This window comes from Neovison vison, chromosome 13 (assembly GCF_020171115.1).
Source record: "Neovison vison isolate M4711 chromosome 13, ASM_NN_V1, whole genome shotgun sequence".
Classification (NCBI taxonomy): Eukaryota; Metazoa; Chordata; class Mammalia; order Carnivora; family Mustelidae; genus Neogale; species Neogale vison.
This window is the reverse complement of record NC_058103.1, coordinates 29,597,305-29,619,566: the sequence shown is the minus strand read 5'-3', so window position 1 is coordinate 29,619,566 and position 22,262 is coordinate 29,597,305. Positions and strand designations below refer to the sequence as shown.

The 22,262-nt window shown below is 38.3% G+C and overlaps 2 protein-coding genes across 3 annotated transcripts in view; both read left to right on the top strand.

The window, feature by feature from the left end:
• RPS6KA5 (ribosomal protein S6 kinase A5) overlaps positions 1-22,262 on the top strand; it is a 173,212-nt gene that overhangs the window by 80,337 nt on the left and 70,613 nt on the right. For both annotated transcript variants that reach the window (XM_044229718.1, XM_044229719.1), the window contains exon 4: positions 20,126-20,241. In XM_044229718.1, the coding sequence (XP_044085653.1) occupies positions 20,126-20,241 (116 nt within the window). The remainder of the gene's footprint in view (positions 1-20,125; positions 20,242-22,262) is intronic.
• Positions 13,818-14,648, top strand: LOC122892981 (male-enhanced antigen 1-like). The gene has a single exon (XM_044229723.1). It carries the CDS (start codon positions 13,849-13,851, stop codon positions 14,371-14,373), a length of 525 nt encoding a protein of 174 aa, XP_044085658.1. The 5' UTR covers positions 13,818-13,848; the 3' UTR covers positions 14,374-14,648.

Sequence of the window (22,262 nt, the reverse complement as noted above, 5' to 3'; positions counted from 1 at the left end):
TTAGAACTTCATCATGATTTTGATAAGCTGGAGTGTACTCACAGGAGGTGCTATTAGAATGTTGAGCTACAGTCAAAAGAAAAAAATAAGATGGCTTTGGCATGATGTTAAAAAGAAATTGTTTTCACATGTGTGTGTACATCCTGTTAAACAGACTGTACTTGAGATACAAGACAAGACGAGGTGCAGTTGAGAGTTTTGGGTGGCCTGGAGGAGGAAGAGTAGGTGGAAATGAGAACCAGAATGTGTAGGAGTTAATGTATTTGAGGCCAATCTGAAGGAAGAGAAGAATTTGTAAGAAAAAAAAAAAAAAGACTAAGTAATAGTGTATGGTGGGAGTAGGAAGGAGGACAGGTTATGGGACTAAAAGCAGTTAGCTCTTTGGAATTTGCCACCACAAGAGGAAACATGAGAGAGAAATGCTAAATAAGAGACTTGGAGATTTAAAGGTTAGAGGGATGCCTGCTAGGCATCCAACTCTTGATTTCAGCTCAGGTAATGATCTTGGGGTCTTGGGATGGAGCACCACATTGGGCTCTGTGCTGGGCATGGAGGCTGCTTAAGATTCTCTCCCTCTCTTGGGGTGCCTGGGTGGCTCAGTGGTTTAAGGCCTCTGCCTTCGGCTCAGGTCATGATCCCAGGGTTCTGGGATCGAGCCCCACACCAGGCTCTCTGCTCAGCAGGGAGCCTGCTTCCTCCTCTCTCTCTGCCTGCCTCTCCCCTGACTTGAGAGCTCTATCAAATAAATAAAATCTTTAAAAAAAAAATTCTCTCCCTCTCCCTCTGCCCCTCCCACTCATTCTCCTTCTCTCTCAAAATAAATAAGTAAATCCTGGGCGCCTGAGTGGCTCAGTGGGTTAAGCCGCTGCCTTCGGCACAGGTCATGATCTCGGGGTCCTGCGATCGAGTCCCACATCGGGTTCTCTGCTCCGCGGGGAACCTGCTTCCCTCTCTCTCTCTCTGCCTGCCTCTCTGCCTCCTTGTAATCTCTGCCTGTCAAATAAATAAATAAATAAAATCTTTAGAAGTAAATAAATAAGTAAATCTGTTTTTAAAAAAGTTAGATGACAGAGGTCAGAGTATTCCTGGAAATAAGTAGGGCTTTTGAGAATGAAAAGCAGAATTTTGGAGGCTCTTCGAAAGCAGGATTTGTAGGATTTCACCCTTCTTTTTGTCTGTTCATTCTACTTCTCCTCCTGCCAGCTGATTTCCATGAGATTACGTAAACATAACATAGCCTTAAGAAGTTAGCCCGACTCTTTCCATGGTTATCTCTTTGCATTCTCAATAGAGAGCAGTGCTGTGTAGGTCACTTCTGTAATCTTCCATAACATTTAGGACTCATCAAACTTGGTATTTTGAGTGGATTTCAGTTTCTCTACCTGTTAATAGAGGCACATAAACTAAAGACAGTGGAGCGTTTCCTGGGTTCCACAGCAAGTCAAATCAGATGTGCAGAGGTCTTGAGTTACTGAAACTGTCCTCTAACAACTCTCAATGTGTGTTCCTTCTCAACAAAGTGAATTTGTTCCATGTTCTTAATTCTCTTTTAGCATGACTTCTCAACAGTGATGCTCATAGTGTGAACAGAAAAAGTTGTTGCAAATACTTAGAAGTGATTTTGAACACCTATTTTTTGTTTTGAAATGGAAGTAAATAATATGTACATAGAAAGTTATAATTGTGATTGAGAGCAGATGCTGTTTACTTTCATTTTAATTCCTTAAGATATATTTTCCCAGTCTTATTGAGATATAATTGATATATAACATTATATTAGTTCGAGGAATACAACATAATGATTTTATATATTTGTATGTTGCAAAATGATTACCATAGTGAATTTAGTTAGCATCCATCACCTCACATAGTTTTAAATTATTTTTTTTGTGATGAGGAATTTTGGGATTTATTTTGTCAGCAACTTTCAGATGTACAATACAGTATTTTTAATGAGAGCCCCATAAGATACTGTCTGAACCATATGAATAATTTTGTCTTAGGGAGTTACTGGAATCCTGGAAACTTTGTGGGGATATTCAGTTCAAGTTCTTGATTAATTTATTGATTTTTAAAAAATAAATTTACTAGTTGAAAGGCTACTTCTCTCTCTTCCAATCTCTCCCCACCTTCCTGTACACACAAAGAAGACAGACACACACACACATACACACACACACACAGAGTGTGTCATTCTCAATCCAGGGAGGAAATGTGATTGAGGAACTCCGTCTGGGCCCAGCACACAGAGATGGTTCTCTCACTTTGTTCTCCATGAAATCTTTCTCTTGGTTTGCAAAGGGCAGCTCAAAAGTCAAGTACTGCGAGGACTGGAAAGCATCCACTGACTAGCAGCACGAGGTTGTTTTTAACTTTTGTCTGTGGTGATATCATGAGGGTGAAAGCTGTTGCGTAGTATGTGGAGGAGTGAACAGAGCCTGCGGTGGGCAGAAAATGGTGGCCACCCCCAGATGCTCACATCTTGATCCTCAGAACCTGTGAATAGACTGGGATAAAGGACAGATGAGAATTAAAGTTGCAGATGGGATCAGTACTGTTAGTTAGCTGAGCTGAAACTGGGGAGATTTACCCGGATTATGGGTGGACCCAGAGAGGTCTCAAGGGGGTTAAAAGTCGAAGAGGAAGGCAGAAGAGGGGAGTCCAACAGAGATGTGACTGCAGAAGAGGTTAGAGTGACACAGTGTGAGAAGTGACTCGACTATCACTGCTGGCTTTGAAGATGGAGGGGGCTGCGAGTCACAGAGCGCTGACGGCCTCTCGAAGCCGGAAGAGACCAGGACACAAGACCTTCCCCCAAAACTTCCGATAAATACAGGCCTGCCGACACCTTGATCTTAGCCCAGTGACTTGCATGTCAGACCTCTGATTGACAACATGAAGTCATATGCTGGTGTTGTTTAAAGCCACCAGGTCTGTAGTCACTTGTTAAAGCAGCAATAGGAAGCGAACAGAGGGTAAGTAAGGAGGGTCGGATACCCACAGAGACACTCTAAAGAAGTTTTCCCATGAAAGGAAGAAGAAAGAGAAGATGGGACATGCAAGATTTAGGGAGGATGGTAGTGTGTTTTAAAATGGGAGAGATGTTGGGGTTTTGAATTTTCACATTATTTTTGTGATTTCTGAGTTATTTTTATACTTCTTAGAGATACAGCATCGGAGTGCTCATCTGGCAGTCCCAACTACTATCACATAAAAATCTTTAAAAGCAAGTTAATTGCACTTGAATAAAAATCAGATCTCTCTGCAACTTTAAAACTTGATTGCACTAAAATATCAATTCTATAAGAACATTTCTCTTTAGTTAGATACTGTCTAAAACTAATTATACCCTACTAGTACTTTATGGTAATGTATGTTAAACATTTATAAATCTTGAAATTACACTAAGAAGGTAGATGTCCAGACACCGTAAATTTGAATTTTATATTTAGGTCATTAAAATTAAACTTAGCATTATTTTTCAGTCCTATGAATTATAATTGATCTCTATAAATAATAACCGTGGTTAATAGTCACCATGCCATAAGTAGTTACTGAATCTCTGGCCAGGTTTAACTCTTGGTAGCTCACTGAATCTTTATAACAATATTACACAGGAGTTTTTATTCATATTTTACAGATATAGAACATGAGCCATTAAACATAAATAGATCCATTTAGCAAATACACAAGAATTAAAATAGAATCATTTTGCCTTATGTTGGCTTTATTGTGATTTTTTAACAAATCTCTGCTTTTTAAAATAATTGTTTAAAATTTGCATATAGTTATGTTAGTGTCAGGTGTACAACACAGTGATTCAACTTTTCTGTGCATTAAGCTGCCTCACCACAAGTGTAGCCAGCTACCAATCTGTGACCATGCGATGCTATTACAAAATCATTGACTATATTCTCTGTGCTATTATGCATTTTGTCCATCTCTTCACCTCTTCCCTTTGGCAACCATCAGTTTGTTCTCTGTATTTATAAATCTGTTCCTCCTTTCTGTTTGTACATTCATTTGTTTTGATTTTTAGATTCCACATATGAGTGAAATCTGGTGGTATTTGTCTTTCTCAGTTTGACTTTTTTCACTTACTGTAATACCCTCTAGGTCCACCCATGTTGCTGCAAACAGGACGATATTCCTTTTTATGATTGAGTAATATTCCATTATGTAAATATACTACAGCCTCCATATCCATTTGTCTATCAGTGGACCCTTAGGCTGCTTCTATGTCTTGGCTCTTAGGAATAATGCTGCAATAAATGTAGGAGTGTTTTCGTGTTCTTTGGGTAAATACCCAGGAGTAGAAATATGGTAGTTTTATTTTTTATTTTTTGAGGAACCTCTACAGTGTTTTCCACAGTGGCTGCACCCGTTTGCATTTCCACCCACAGGACACAAGCGTTCCTCTTTTTCTCCGTGCTCACCAACACTGCTTATCTTTTGTTTTTTTGATTCTAGCCGTTCTGACAGGTGTAATGTGATATCTCATTATGGTTTTGATTTGTATTTCTCTGAAAATTAGTGATGTTGGTATCTTTTCATGTGTCTATTGGCCCCTCTGGATGTCTTCTTTGGAGAAACATCTATTCAGGTTCTCTGCCCGTTTTTAAATCTGTTTTTTGGTGTTGAGTTGTGTAACTTCATTAACATATTTTTATATTGTCCTGTTGACATATATTCATTTTCACATAAGAAGCGTCTTTTAGTTTGACTCAAGGAACCAGCAATCTACACAAACATCACTTAAGGTGTTCCGTTCTGTGACTGTGAAACATACCGAGTCCAGCTGTTGCACACTCTCAGGTGTCCTTCCCCTCTTCTTTTCTTTGCATTGAAAAATTTCTGTATCTTGGAAGCACCTGACAGATTGGTAAAAATGTAAACATGATGTTAATATCAAGAGTTGGTGAGAACTTGGCGTTTTAAGGCATTCATTCATTGTTGATGGAGAATGTAAGCAAATATAAGCCTTTTTGAGGAAAATACTTATAAAATATTTTCAGCAATTATGAAAATTTAGTATGTACGTATGTTACAACTTAACAATCTAATTCTGGGAATCTGTCCTAGTGATCTACACCTGCCCAGACAAACATAGTCCAACCAAGAGAAGGTATGATAGAATTAGAAAATCATCATTGGGTTCTAGAGGGGTAGGCAATAGTTTGATGAGGAATCCATTCATCGCCCCACAATTTACCAGTTAATTACAAAAGGAAACAATAGCTTTACTGTGGAGAAACCTGGTAAACACCACATTAATGATACGATCAAAATTAGCACCGGACTTGGGAGAACTAGCATCACATGCTTCCTGATATTTTCTAAGACAGGTAACATCATTTTGTTGATATTCCTTCCAAGAAGGCATAACCTGCATCTAATCATGAGAAAACATCAGGGGAAAAAAATGAAACTGAGGGTTTGAAGTTCACAAGGTAACTGAACTATCCTCTTTATAGATGTCGAGATTAAGAAAGAAAGAAAGAAAGAAAGATAAAAGTCCAGACTAAAGACCTGTATCTCTACTGCATTGTGTGATCATAAACTAGATCCAGGACTGGAAACAAAGGTAGCTAGAGAGAATGTTAGTGGGACAAATGGCAAAATTTGAATAGAGTATAGATTGGATAATAGTGGTGTTTTGTTTTTTTTTTTTTAAACTCACAGCCCTGAGATCAAGAGTCACATGTTCTACTGACTGAGCCAGCCAGGCACCAGAAATATGTAGAGATTATATGTGTGGCCTTTGTATGTATAATTTCTCATAAGTGAATATTTGATGAGATTTGAACTGAAGACAAATGGAGGTTCTAACCTCTGGCAAGAACCTCAGTGGTAGCTCTTCTCTGTTGCCAAATCCATATTCCTCTGCTTTAACAGGCAGGTGGGCCAAGGTGATGACCTCTTAGAAAGAATTAAGGTGCCTTCCACAAGATTGGGGGTATTCCTGCAGTCAAGGCCAAGTATTTTTTTTTTTTTTAAGGGAAACAGCCCAGGTTCCATTCCTACAAGATCTAAATTAAGTCTCTTAAGTTATGGGCCATAAATGTGTCAGTGATAATTTTAGCTTGGCACAGTCTCAAAAAAGTTTGAAACTCATTGTTTACTATACCCACTTAAAAAAAACAAAATGAAAAAAAACCTCAGGGGCACCTCAGTGGTTCAGTGGGTTAATTGTTTGTCTTTGGCTCAGGTTATGATCTTGGGGTCCTGGGAATCCAGCCCTAAGTCAGCCTCCTCGCTCAGCTCTCGTTCTCCCTGTGCCCCTTCCCCTGCTCGTTCTCTCTTTCTCTCTCTCAAATGAAATCTTTTTTAAAAAACACAAGTATAGCCCCCCTAGAATGTCTGCTTTTGAGGACTGTGACATTCCGATGAGTCCTCCAAAACTTAATTAGGAAGTACATGCAAGCTAGTAAAATTATATGACCAAATATACAGAATTATTAGTTCTAAGCCATTTACATATTTGAAGGACAGAATAGTTGATCTTAACGCAGTTTCTTGGACAGTAATTGGCAAGATCAACTGCATGATGAGGCTGCGCCTGGTAAGAGAGAGTAAAACCGTATTTGGGGGGGGTAAAGCTCAGTTCTAATATGGCAGTTCTAAGATGACTTTGGAGTCAGACCGCCCATGTTCATAATCCCTGTTCTCCCACTTACCGTATATGCAACTCTGGATAATTTGTTTAGCTTTACTATCCTCTAGAGAGTACCTGTTTTCTCCTAAACTATTAGAGTACTACCTAAGAGCACTGTTTATGAAGGTCAGATTCATTGCCATATCTAAGTGGAACAGGCACCTAGAAGGTACCCAGTATCCCTGGTTGTTATTACTTCTCTGGTCTCAAAAGTAGCAGGCTGTGTTAAGATATGAATTTTAAAGGAGAGCCGCCAAAACCCTGTTTTATGTCACTGAAGTTCCACCTGTCAGTAGCCCTTTCCTGCTTCTTGACTTAGGGGTTATTGAGATGCTGCGTGAATACAGACAACAGGAGCCAGGAATGTTCATGAGTCAACGCTGCTTGGTCCGTTTTTGTCGTACGTCCAGAGAGACAAAAAAGACTCAGGAGTATCAGTAAAAACAGAACGTTCTCCTGCTTTTTCTGACAGTTTCCCTGTCATAAAAAGAATAAAAACAGTCAGCATTGGCTTAAAACAAAAACAAAAGCCTAGATTTCATGCTTGCAAAGAAATTGGCAGGATCTTAAGAAATCTAATTTCCAGAAATCTAATGAATCTGTAACTTGTATAGAAAAGTTATTACTCGGGGTGGACGAGTTGGCATGGACCAAGAACTCACCAGGCTAAGTAGATCCAAAATAATTAGGATTATTATTTTGAAATAATTCAGACTGTAATGGACAGTCCCCACTCAGGGGCTTTATTCAGGCTGAGCTTTTTTAGTAAGACCTTTATGTGAAGAAATGCAATTTATTGATGAATAGGAAAGGGATGGGGTGGGACGGGGTTCCTTGAATTATAAAGCAGAGAAGATTGTTCCTTTCAAATGTCTGTAAGGATCTGAGTTCTCACAATGTCACCAACCACGTCCATCCCATTACTAACTGTAATGGGTCTGGTGTTCTCATTCAAAGGAGTACAAATTTTATAATTCAACTCATATTTAGCAATATCCCTATGGTCTTTTCTAAATTTTGTTTTATTGTTGTCTCACTGCCTAACTGGCTAGGTTGTTTTTCCTTATGGCAAGCCAAGCCCAACCTTGCCCTGGTAGAGTTGCTAGAGCTCTTGATAAACACACGGGTGTTAAGACACCAGAAACACAGTCCTAGCGCAACCTCAGGAGTCAGAGATCTTGCTGAAAATGAAAACCCCTTGCTCCACTTCACTTTTTAAAGCTCTGAACCTCACCAGTCCAATTCCAAATGCAAATCAGCCCCAGGACAGTAATGACAGGCAAGAGGAACAGTTCATGTCTGCACTTTCTTAAATTCTTTGCTCAAAAGTCACCTTGATGAGACATACACTGACCACACTTATTAAAATGCAGTCCTCATCTCTATCCTGGCATTTCCTATCTGCCTTTGTCTGTGTTACTTTTTCCATAGTAATCATCATCTTCCAAAGTATTCCTAGTATCTAATTTACTTATGTTTCTCTCTTCCCAATGGAATGCAGCCTTCATTAGGGTGAGATTACTATCTGCCTAGCTCAGTATGTATGTGCAGTATCTAGAAAATTAAGTGATTGATACATAATAAGGTCTCAAAGTCTGTTGAATGAAATGAACAAACTGTAGGAAAATATATTGTTCACCTTTTTATAAATACAGTTTTAAATTCAAAGAGATTAAACAACTTGCTCAAAGTCACGTAATTGATGAACAGGATAGCTAGGATTTTTGGATTTTCTAATACTCAAGACCTGTGTTCTTAAACACCAAAGATACTTCTTTCCAAGGATGTGTAAAATAAGAAGTCAAAATGTAGTCCAGAAGGGGTAGTCTTGCAAGGCCGAACGAAGAGTCAGAAGTTGGCGTTTGGGGCCAATGGAGTGGCTGTAAATTGTAGAGGAGGCACCCTGCCAAGAAGGGAACCACGGGTGAGGCAGTTCAGAAATCCGTGTGTGTGGACTGACTTCTCAGCACGGTTACATGGGGCGAGAATCTCAGTGGCCCAGACAGGAGCTGGAAGGCTGAAAGCTGAATAAAGATTTTGGTAACTCCGACCTCACGGACAGTTTAAAGTTAAATTTCTCCCAAGGCACAGGGACTTGGAAAACTCCAGAAGACTTTCATCAGAATTCTAGAAGAGCTTGCCGTAAGAGTAAGAACCGCAATCCCAGAATCAAAAAGTAAATGATGATAGTGAATTTTAACCCCTTGAATAAAATAAACCCATGAGTCCCTTCAGATATAAATTGAATGATGTGGGTTGGAATAATTAATGGCTTCAAAGTACCTCTCCAAAATCACTTACTAACTACAAAGGTGAAATAGGTAACTTCATGGTAGAGAAGCCTAGGAGACACTGTCTTAATCAGATGATCAAAGTGAAAATCATTATTATTAGGATGAATTGAAATCATGCCCCACCTGAGATGATGCAGCAAGAGCATTGTCACTTCCATGATTTTTTTCGCAGTGATGCACACCTGAATGTTACCAGCAGGCACATCAGAAAAACTCAGGTTGTGGGACAGTGTTTGAAATATGAAGCTTATAATTTTTAAAAGAGTCAAAGTTATGAAAGTCAAGGGAAGACTGAGGAACTATTCCAAACTAAAGAAAATAGATGACTAAAGTTAACATTTGATTCTGAACTGGAACCTTTTGCTATAATATTTTGGGAACAACTAAGGAAGCGTGAAGTTAGGATTGAGGATTAGGTGGTAACAGAATATTCAGGTTGATGTCCTGACTTTTTAAATGATAAGTTGTGGCATGAAATGCAAATGCAAGTATGCACATGAGTGATGGGATATCGAGTTGGCAAAGTACTTAGATGGTTCATGAAAAAAGTTTTATATATTATATTTAAAACATTTCTTTTAATTTGTAATTATTTCAAAATTAAATGACAAAAAGCAATTGTATTTCTATATACTAGCATCAAACAACTGGAAAATGAAATTTTAGAATATTCTTAACAGTATAATTTTCTTAAACATAAAATATTTGGGAATAAATTTACTCTGTAAACTAAACATTGCTGAGAGAAATTAAAGAAAACCTAGTTAATAGAGAACTACATCATAGTCATGGGTAGGAAAACTCATTATTGTTAACATGTCATTTCTCCCTAAATTAACTATAGATGCAAAACTGTCCAAATCAAAATCCAAGCAGGTTTTTTTTGGTAGAGATCAACAAACTAACTCAACTTCTTATGCAAAAACAAAGGAACTAGATAGGCCATCTAGTCTTAAAAAAGAAAAAATGCATAAGGCTTAAATGTCTTGATTTAAAACTGACTCTAAAGTCACAGTAATCAAGGTAGTATGGCCTGCAAAGTATAGGTCAGTGGACTAGAACAGGGACTCCAGAAATAGACCCGCTTCTGAAGCCTTTTGATTTTTACAAACCTGACAAAGCAATTCAGTGGTAAAGAAGTAATGGTGTTGCTAGAACAGCTGGGTGGCTGTATGGGAGAAAGTGAATCTCAACCCTGTTTTGTTCTGTGCACAAATATTAATTTGAAACAGACCCTAAACATAAAAATTAAGCACATAAAGCCTTTACAAGAAATCACGGGAGAATATCTTTCAAACTAGGATAGGCGAAGACTTCTCAAAACACTAACCAAAACGAGGATGGGAGCAGGATGAGAAGGAATAGGAGAAGGAGGAACAAGAGGAAAAGGAGGAGAAAGCTGAACTAATAAAATTAAACATTTTCTGCTCAAAGATACTTTTTTAAAATTAACATACAATGTGTGATTTGTTTCAGGGGTACAGGTCTGTGATTCATCAGTCTTACACAATTCACAGCACTCACCACAGCACAGACCCTCCCCAATGTCCATCACCCAGCCACCCCATCCCTTCCACCCCCCTCCCCTCCAGCAACCCTCAGTTTGTTTTTTGAGATTAAGAGTTTCTTATGGTTTGTCTCCCTCTCTGTTTTGTCTTTTTTCATTTTTCCCTCCCTTCCCCTATGATCCACTGTCTTGTTTCTCAAATTCCTCATATCAGTGGGATCATATGATAATTGACTTTTTCTGATTGACGTCTTTTGCTTAACATGATACCCTCTAGTTCCATCCATGTCATTGCAAATGGCAATATTTCGGGGGAGGGGGTTTGGCTACATAGTATTCCATTTATATATACAGCACATCTTCTTTATCCATTCATATGTTGATGAACATCTAGGTTCTTTCCATAGTTTGGCCGTTGTGGACTTCGGTGCTATAAACATGGGGGTGCATATGCCCCTTCAGATCACTACGTTTGTATCTTTGGGGCAAATAACCAGTAGTGCAGTTGCTGGGTTGTAGGATAGTTCTATTTTCAACTTTTTAAAAAATATATATTTTATTTATTTATTTGACAGAGAGAGAGATCACAAGTAGGCAGAGAGGCAGGCAGAGAGAGAGAAGGAAGCAGGTTCCTCGCTGAGCAGAGAGCCCAGTGAGGTGCTCGATCCCAGGACCTTGAGATCAGGACCCAAGCAGAAGGCAGAGGCTAAACCCACTGAGTCACCCAGGCACCTGTATTTTCAACTTTTTGAGAAACCTCCAGCTGTTTTCCAGAGTAGCTGCACCAGCTCGCATTCCCACCAACAGTGTAGGGAGGGTTCCCCTTTCTCCACTTCCTCGCCAACACCTATCGTTTCCTGACTTGTTAATTTTAGCCATTCTTATTGGTGTGAGGTGGTATCTCACTGTGGTTTTCATTTGCATTTCCCTGATGCTGAGTGATATTGAGCACTTTTTCATGTCTATTGGCCATTTGGGTGTCTTTTTTGCAGAAATGTCTATTCATGTCTTCTGCCCATTTTCAAGAGACACTTTTTAAGAAAATTAAAGTTAAGACAGTCAGAGATAATATTTGCCATACATGTACTTGACAAAGAACTTGTATCAAAATATACAAGAATGCCTTTAAACAATAATTAAAAAAAAAAAAAAAAAAGAACTTGCTCCTTCAGTGGTAATGTGAGGAGCTGCATGGGCCCGCTTTCCAGGAAAACAAACATAACTAGTAAAAGTTACTTTAAAAAAATTTTTTTTAAATCTCTGGTGGTTGGCCTGTGGGTAAGCATTCAGCAATTGAAGAAACATTTATTCAAGAAAATCTAAATGTCAGTAAGAACAGCAAAAGTGGGTGGCTCTTGGCCCATGACCTTCTGCCCTTCCCCACACTGTATGACAGAAGCTCCATATGGGTGGGTGTGGCCAAGAAGTTGGGGCCTTCTCTTCCCTCAGCTCCCAGTTAAGGGATACAGTTTCTCATCAGGAGGTTGCAGGAGACCAGCATTTCTCATTCACCCAGCTCTGTGTTACAGAGGATAAATTCCTGGCAAATGTGGCGGAGAGGTTGGGAGCTCCCTTCCTCTGCCCACCCCCCACTCACAGGGCAGAAGATCTATTCCAGGCTTGGAAGTTTGAGAATACAGAGCTCTGATGCCCTTACCCCACTTCATTTGTAGAGTGAAGGTTCTGTGCTGGTAGAGGCAAACTGAGGAGTCCAGAGACTAGTGCCTTCATGCAGCACCATGTTAATAAAGCAGGGGTGTCACTCTGAGAGAAATGGGCCACAGCCTTCACCCCCAGCTCCAGAGCAGTGGATCGTAGATTTCCCCAAAGGGAGAGGTATAGTTCATAAGCACAGAGCTCTGAGTTCTTATCAAAAGAACTGACTTTATTTGAAGTAAATTATGTGGGAAGTTCAAGCCTAAGGATGCTTTTGGGGGGGAATGGAGATTTTGGTGGTAAGCAATTAAAAGGAGGCATGGTAGCTCCATTAGAGCAACAAAGTAAACTGTTGGAGTACCGAAGAGTAGGAGGGAAATAGTCAATTATGAAGAACACTCTTGGGTTCCAAACAGATCTCAAACAGGGGCCTCAAAAACTAATCCTACAAAGGAGCCTGAATTTATTGAATCAGACTGTGAAGTACTTTATACCCCGAGACATTATTGAAAATAATAGATCATTCAACCAGTAATTAGTGGATCCTAACAACTGGGTGTAATACCAACAGAGGCAGACAGCTTAACAGATCAGGAAAAAGAAGTGAAAAAGAGCCCTGCCAAACCATGTGTGAATGCCCAAGGTTGTGCCTTCCACGGAGCAGTGTCAGAGATTTCTTACAGATAAAACAGGCCATACTAGAATATCCAAATTATTTAATAAAGAAAGAAAAAAATAATAAAAACAAGCCTCTGGTAGGGGTAGGAAGTTGGAATGAGATAACTTAAGTCCACAAAAAAAAGAAGACAACCAAAAATATAAATAAGAAGGCTAATATGCTAATTGTAGATATATACTTGTTCTCCTCTCAGCTTCTTTGAAAGACATAAAATGTGTAAAATAATACATATTGGTGGTTTTGTAACATATAGTTGTACTGTGTATAACAATAATAGCGTAAAAGGGAGAGAGAATGAGCTGTATGAGAGTAAGGTGTATATATATATCACTGAAATTAAATTGATATAAATCTGAAGCTTTTTTTTAAAATATATTATTTATTTATTTATTTATTTGACAGACAGAGATCACAAGTAGGCAGAGAGGCAGGTAGAGAGAGAGGGGAAGCAGGCTCCTGCTGAGCAGAGACTCCCCCAATGTGGGGTTCAATCCCACGACCCTGGGATCATGACTTGAGCTGAAGGCAGAGGCTCTATCCCGATGAGTCACCCAAGCGCCCCTTAAGCTGTTTTATATGTTAATGTGCATATAGTAAGCCACAGACCAACCACTAATAACAACAACAACAAAAAAAAGTGAAATTCGTTGAAGGAATTAAAATATCACACTAGAGAATATTCACTTAGTGAAACAGAAAGTAGTAAAGGAGGAATAGAGGAAAAAACTATATAAAATATATAGGAAACAAAAAAGTAAAATGGGCAGAAATCCAACTCTACCAATAATATTAAATATAAATAGACCATATAATCCAAAGGTAGAGCTTGTCAGATGGGGGAAAAGGATTCAGTGTTATGCTGTTTATAGGAGATACAATGTAGATTCAAAGACACAAATAGGTTAAAGAAGAAAGATGGAAAAAGATAAATCACACAAACAGCAACCATAAGAAAGCAGGAGTGGCTTACTAATATCAGACAAATAGACTTAAAAACAACAACAAAAAAATGTTACTAGAGGGGTTCAGCCGCGGGCTCCGAGCGGCCCCTGCCCGGATGGCAGCAGTAGTTCTAGGGGGAGACACCATGGGCCCCGAGCGTATCTTCCCCAACCAGACTGAGGAACTAGGGCCACATCAGGGCCCTACGGAAGGCACTGGGGATTGGAGCAGCGAGGAGCCTGAGGAAGAGCAGGAGGAAACGGGGGCTGGCCCAGCTGGCTACTCCTATCAGCCCCTGAACCAAGAGCCTGAACAAGAGGAGGTGGAGCTGGCACCGGTGGGGGATGGAGAAGATGTAGTTGCTGATATTCAGGATCGGATCCAGGCCCTGGGGCTTCATTTGCCAGACCCACCACTAGAGAGCGAGGATGAAGAGGAGGAGGGAGCTACAGGATTGAGCAACCACAGCTCTATTCCCATGGACCCGGAACACGTGGAGCTAGTGAAAAGGACGATGGCTGGAGTAAGCCTGCCTGCGCCAGGGGTTCCGGCCTGGGCTCGGGAGATATCAGATGCCCAGTGGGAAGATGTGGTACAGAAGGCCCTCCAAGCCCAGCAGGGGGCCCCAGCCTGGAAGTGACTAGCCTGAGAGCTGCATTATCCCCTTGCATTCCAGGCCAGAACCAGCACAGGACTGAACACATCCCTGGTTGTAACGTCCATCTCCATCTTTCCCATCTCCCTTTCCACATCAAGGCAAATCAGACTTCTTCTCAGAGACCCACTTTATTCAGTTCTGTACATATGGGGACATCGGCCCAAGCCCAACCCATCTTAGCATGTATCACTCTGTGGAGAATAAAGCACCCTATGTACACAGCCAAAAAAAAAAAAAAAAAAATGTTACTAGAGATTAAAACAGGACACTTCATAATGATAAAAGGACCAATTCATCAGAAAGACTTAATAATTATAAACAAATAATGCACTTAACAACATAGATCCAATATCCATGAAGGAAAATTGACAGAAATAAAGGGAGAAATAGACAAAATACTCCACTTTCAATAATGTATAAGATTAACTAGGCAAAAGAGAAGCAAGGAAGTAGAAGATAAACCACCTAGATATAACAGATATCTGTAGAACTGTCTCCAAACAACACAGCTGAATACATATTTTTCTCAAATACACAAGAAACATTCTTTAGGATAGACCATATGCTAGGCTGTTAAAAAAAAAAACTCAATAAGTTAAAAAGATTAAAATCATACAAAGTATGTTCTCTTGTTCTCTGACCATGATGTGATAAAATTCAAAATCAGTAACAGAAAGTGATTTGGGATAACCACAACTGTGAAATTTAATAACATACTCTTATATAATCAATGTGTCAAAGAGAAATCAGGAAATACTTCAACATGAGAGAGTCTTATGACATGCAGCTAAAGCAGTGCTCAGTGGGAAATATATAGCTGAATCATCTAAATTTAAAAAGAAAAAACTATTTCTTTTTAAGAAGAAAACAATTTTGAAAAGAAGAACTCAAATCAGTAACTTAATCTTCCACTTTAAAGCAGTGGAAAAAGAAGAGCCAACTAACTCCAAAGCAAGCAGATACAAGGAAAATAATAAAGATTAGACCAGAAATTAATCAAATAGAGAATGTGCAAATAATAAACTGAATGTAACCAAAAGATAATTCATTGAAAAGATAAACAAAATTGACACACCTTTAGTTAGACTGACCAAGGAAAATGGAAGAAGACTCATTAGTAAAATTAGGAATATAAGAAGGGACATTAATACTGATGACAGAATTTAAAAAGGTTATAAGAAAACCATGGACAAATGTATGCCAAAAATTAGGTAACTTAGATTAAATAAATTCCTAGAAAGGCACAAACTAATCGACTAGAGGAAATACAACATTGGAATAGACCTTAGACAAGTAAGGAGATTGCAGGAGGAGGAGGAGCGGCAGTAGTAATAAACTAACCACACTGAAAAAGTCCAGACCCAGATGGTTTCTATAACGAATGCTACCAAACATTTAAAGAGGAGTTCAGTGCATAAACAATGAATTTTGGAACACTGGAAAAAAATTAAAATTAAAAAAAAAATAAAGAGGAATTAATACAAGTCTTCACAAGTGTTCAAAACATAGAAGAGGAAGAAACACTTCCCAACTAATTTTATGAGGCCAGTATTATCTCAATGCCCAAACCAGACAAAAATATCAAGATAAAAAAAACTATAGACCAATATCTCTTATGAATAAAAACACAAAAATCCTCAACAAAATACTCTCAGACTAAATCTGGCAACAAATTAAAGAGATTGTATACCGTGGCCAACTGGGATTTATCCCAGGAATGCAAGGGCAAGTGAAATCAGTCACAAATGAGAGACAAAAGCCATATTATCATCTTGGTAATCATAGAAAAAGCATTTAACAAAATTAAACATTCTTTCATGATAAAAACACTCAAAAAAGAAGGAGTAGTGAACTTCCTGAAAATCAGGAACCTAGAAATCAAGAGCTTTTCTTTCCCCCAAAATCAGAAACGTAGGCAAGAATATCCAGTTTCACCCCTTTATTCAACACTGTAGGCAAGAAAAGAATATAAAAGACCTTCACACTAAAAGAGAAGGATAAAATCTGTGTTTATAGATGACATGATCTTATAAATAGAAAATCCCAAGGAATCCACTAAAAAGCTATTCAAACAAATGAACAAGTTCAGCACAGTTGCAGAAGGCAGCTGAGGTCATTTGTATGACCAACATCCAAATTCTGTACACCACTGAAAATCTGAAAATGAAGTTTAGAAAACAGTTCTATTTACATTACAATATAAACACTTGGGAATAAATTTAACATTAAATAAGTGCAAACCTGACACTCTGAAAACTACAAAATGTTGTTGAAGGAAGTGAAAGAGACCTAAATAAATAAAAAGATCTCATGTTTATGGGTTGAAAGGAATACTATTCTTAAGATGGCAGTACTCCCCAAACAGATCCACAGATTCAACACAATCTCTCTCAAATTCTAGCTTATTTCTTTGTAGAAATTGACAAAGTGATCTCCAAATTCATAGGGAGGTCAGGGAACCTTAGAATAGCTATATAACAATTTTGATAAAGAAGAGTTGAGTTTGGTAAGACTCAGCACTTGCCAATTTTAAAATACGCTACAAAGCTACGATAATCAAAGTGTGGCACTGGAATAAAGATGGACATATAAATAAGTAGAATGGAACTGAGTGTCCAGAAATAAACCCTCACAGTCCATTTACAGTCAATTAATCTTTCAACAAGGATGCCAGTGAGGAAGGAATAGGTTTTTTAATTAATGGTACTGGGACAATTGGATAGCCAATTTCATATGGGCTTGTTTCCAATTGGACCCATACCTCACCTCATTTACAGAATTAATTCAAAATGGATTAGAGATGAAAAGAGCTAAAACTATAACTTTCTTAGAGGAAGACAGGGGTCAGTCTTTGTGACCTTGGTTATGGCAATGGTTTCTTAAATATGATAACAAAATCTCAAGCAACTAAAGAAAAAAACAGATAAATTAAGGCTTCTGGGAGGATGGAGTGGTAAAATGTTTTAAAATTCAATGTGATAGTTGCATAACTCTGAATATACTAGAAACCGTTGATTTTTATGCTTCAGATGGGTGAATTTCATGGTATGTGAATCATATTTCACATAAGAAAAAATCAAAAGAGGCAAAAAAAAACTTTAATAGACACTTCACTAAAGAAGCTATAAAAATGTCTAATAAGCCATGGAAAGATACTAAATATCATTATTGATCAGGAAAATGCAAATTAAAACCATGATGAGACACTACTGCACAATGAACAGAACTAAAGTTATAATGACTGAGAGTGCCAAATGCTTACCTTATAGAAATTCCCACTGACCTCATATCCCAGCCACTGATCTAGAGTAACAGCCCCATAAGAACACGTCAGGTATACCATAGCTCCTGCCATATCTGCTTTACAGCTGTGAATACCTAACTGCTGGATAGAGTTGGCTGTTGACCTTGTGAACTATGCAGCCACATACCTACAAATAAAACATGTTTATTTTATATAAGTCAGGTCTTCACCTTTGGTGAAGGTCTATTCCAAAAGTAGGAAGTAGGTTACTTGATGTTGTTTTAGGTTTGTTTTCTTAGATTTGTAGTTCCTTTTTCTGTCTTCCCAGTAAATGGAAAATAAGCCACTGTCTATGTTCCAAGCAACAACAAACCACAGTAGTTATTATTCCCATTGTCTGGACAAACAGCTGCAGCTGAAAGGCTTTATTTGCTCAAGGCAGGACACAGTGAAACCATTGTCTAATCCAGGTCTGTTAGTTACCAAGGCCAGGTCCTGTGGACTATATCCAGGTGCCCTAAAGAGAAGAGTACATGGGATTCTTTTTACAACACACTTGCCTTTGAGTTTCAGGGTGATTTTTTTCAAGTCTATTTAATATTTGTTCCACTGTAAAGAATTTGTGTTTAATTAATTATCTATTGAATGCTTACTGTATGTGGCTACTGTGTTTGTAGAGGTGAATACATTGATTCAGACTTTTAAAAAGCCCAGAGTGTAGCAGAGAAAGCAACTGTGCAAATAAACATTTTCAAAACAGCAAGATAATTGCAGTGGTGGAAGTCTTTAGTAAGTACAGTGGCTAACAAAAAAGGAAGTGACCAACTCTGCTGGAGTGGTTATTGAAGATGAGAAAATTGTATAGGGCATACTAGGATGGGTAGGAGTTTGTTAGTTGCTCAGCTGACCTGTGGGTGTCTATTTCTGTGTCATGACTAACTGTGGGAACCATTTATGCATAAACATCAGCATGAGATTTAAGCAAATAACTACTTAAAGGTAGAAAAAATTCATTGTTAGTTGGCAGGAATGCTGTGTTCCTTTACACCTTTTTAATAATTAGCTTTGTGTTAAGATATAATTAAAACCTCTTAGCAAAATACAGAAGCCTTAGAGGGGGCAATGCTTTTTACTGGCATACGCTTCGTAAAATACATTGCAAAGCAACCAGCTATTAGAGTTCTTTCATTCTGTTGCATCTGCTTTGGGGAATTTAAAGTTAAACAGACAAGATGAAACAAATTTGCAAGTTTATGAAGATTTTGCTTTGTTATTTTTTCAAACTGCTGAACTTGACAAATGAATATTCTTGGGATACATGCTTTTCAGGTTTTTAGGAGAAAAGCTTTAAACTACATCTGTGACTGTTTTCAGGGTCTACACTGTGTGCTAAGGTCTCAGTGGTTAGTTTCTAATGAAACTATCAGTTTATCAATAACTATCTTGTTAGAGCTAATTATGAACCCTATTATATTATTGCTTTTATTAATATATTATTTTTATTTTTTAATATTTATATTATTTTTTATATTATTTAATAATTTATATTTATTATTTTTATTTTTATTAATTTATTATTATTCAGCTCCCTCGTGTATTTCTCACTGTAGCCTTAGGTTTTGGGGGTTTTTTTAAGATTATTTATTTGAGAGAGAGTATGCAAGTGGGGGGGGAGCAGACAGAGAGGGAGAGAATCTCCAGCAGATAACCCACTGAGCATGGAGCCCGATCTGGGGCTTGATCCCACAACCCCAAGATCATGACCTGAGCCAAAACCAAGAGTCTGATGCCCAACATACTGAGCCACCTAGGTGCTCTTCACTGTAGCTTGTTTTGTCTCTCATTATTCCCCTTGGGATAAATAGGGCAAATTGAGAGGAAAATGGGAATATTTCAGTTTCAGATGTTTGACTCAGTCACATTGTGCCGCTTTTCCTTTAGGGCTACATGGATCAATAAGGGTACTTGCTACCTAGTACACATTTTTGAAAGGGTGCATAGAAAATTCTAGAAAATGGGGAGCCTGCTTAGAAATAGTGACTGGCAGCAATTACAAAGGAAAGGCTGGGATTTTCTTTGTGTTTTGGTTTGTTCTATTCATTTTTTTTTATCTTAGTTATTGCAGTGGCTGATGTTTTGGTACTCCACAGCAAGCTAAGTATTATACGATGACGGCAGAGTTTTCTGAAGCACCGCATTTGGGAAAATGTATTTAAATATATGCAGAGATCATGTAATAGATTTAATGGCAATAATCTATGCAAATCCATTTGATTGTAGTGTAGGATAGTCATTATCTTATGCAACTGTATTACTATGTAAATTTAGTAATATGTTCCAGAGAAAACTGTGTACTATACACAAAGAATTGTGCAAAAATAATATATTAAAATCAGTGCCTTCTGGTTAATCCAAAATGATTAAAAGGAAAAACTATCTTAAGTTTATGAATACGAGTCAAAGAAAGAAAAAAATATATTTCATTTTTAGATTATATAAATGGTGGAGAACTTTTTACTCATCTTTCTCAAAGAGAGCGTTTCACAGAGCACGAGGTACGGATCTATGTTGGAGAGATCGTGCTTGCCCTTGAACATCTCCACAAGGTAAGATGCTCAATCTTTGGGAGTTCATTTTTTTTTTTTAATCTGTTAATTGAGGTAATGCTGGAGCTAAAAGAGCTAATGTTTTAAAACATCACTGTCTTCATGGAGATTGTGGAAGTACGCTTCCACATTATTGCTAATTTTCTCATTCTGTAGTTCCCTTTTTACAAATCTACTTTTTTTTTGTAGTTCCTGTGATACAGATTAAAAAGGTAGAACCTGAGCAGTTCTTTAGTTTTGTTCATGAAAAATCCTAATGTTCATTACCAAGTATCATTAGAATAAAAGCTTTTCATTCTTAAGATAACCTTTAAAATGAAACCACAAGTCATAATATATATTTCCTTAATTGTGACTTACTCCATTGCAGACTCTACCTATGTGTCTGCAGGGTATATTTCCTGATTAGCTTGGAGAATATGAGTTATTTGAAAGAAGCACCTGCCATGCTACCCAGCTATCCCACTCTCCCACTCTGGTTTGTCTTTGCCTATGTCCCTGAGGCCCTCCCTGTTCCCTCTCCCTCCCTCCTCCTCCAGTGCCTCCCTGGAGCATGAACTCAGTTGCTAAAAACTTTAAGTGGATTTTATGTCTATGATGCTGTTTCAGCTCTATTAAAATCAGTTTGAACTTTTAAAAGTATATATTATTTCACCTACTATTCATCAGGATCCAAGAAATTTTCAACGAAGTTTCTTGAACTTAATGAGGAAGCATTATTATAGAAGCAGTCTCTGTGTAGACTAAGTGTGTGTGTGTGTGTGTGTGTGTATTTCCTCAGAAAGCACTCGAATAATTTTCATCAAGTATGTGAGACCACAAGACCAGTGTGACTTGAGTCACTACATTAGGATGAGACAAGTACATCATAGAGCCACTGTCCATTGTCATGAATTCAGATCCTGCACTGGATTTGAGATGAACAGAGATTAGAGTGGTGATTGTGGAGTATAGACAAGGGTGAAAAGAGACGAAGGGAAAAGGCAAAGAAAAGGGAAGAAAAGGGGCAGGGAGACTGGAATTACAAGACGGAGGCAATGGACAAGAGGGGCTGTAAGAAAAGATGGCCGGAAGATACAGGCTTAGAAGGAAGGGGTCAGAAACAGGCGATATCTAGCCCAAAGCAGAGCCAGACTAGGCAGGCCGGGGCTGGGAGTCAGAGTAGGAATGAAGAGGAGTTCATGAACAATGCAAAAGGGAGCAAGGAGGGCTTGGGGGTGGGTGGGACGGTGGGCATGGGGGGGGTGGGACGGCAGTGCTTGGAGAGAAAGGACAGAGGAGCAGGAGGGGAGCTGACACCTTCCTGCTGTGAGGGGGCAGACACCCCATTCCTTTGTGGTGGCCAGCTTTTGCCTGTGAGTAACTCTGTGGGATATAAAGTAGTTAGAACATCTTCATACACGAACAAAATTGGGCCCAGGAATGGGCCAAAAGAGTTTTATGCTTAGGGGTATTAGATGTAAGTTTTAGTGATATAAAAATGGTGGTGGAAATTCCCATAAATACCAGAGTAAAAACAAAGTTCTGATGGGTGAGCTGGTAAGCTCATTTTTTGTGCGAAAACTTTAATTCCACTAATTCTGTTTATTGAAGGAAAATCCAGGAACATCTGTTATTTAATCAGAACCACAGACTTAGAGAACATGATGAGTATGGGATATATGTGTAATTGATTTGGAGTGAAAGTAATATAGCAAATCAGACCTCAGCTAAGTTTCTCTTATTCTTACTACCCTAAAAAGATAAATACAAAGAGATACAACATAAGAGATATTAAGCCAGTAATACTAACCTTGTTACAGCTGCTAACATTGAGTTTCTCAGGAAGAGACAAAAATGGAGGGCACTTGGAAGTGATGAGGTAAAACAGATAGTAACTGAGTTATTTCTAAAATTGCTTCCAAAGTTTTTTAAAAACAAAAAAGTCACACTAATTGTTAGATGCTTATGAGGCTGCAAGTCAAATGTTCAATAAATTGTAGATATCACCCTTTCTTTCCTGTTGAACACTGAAGTTCTGG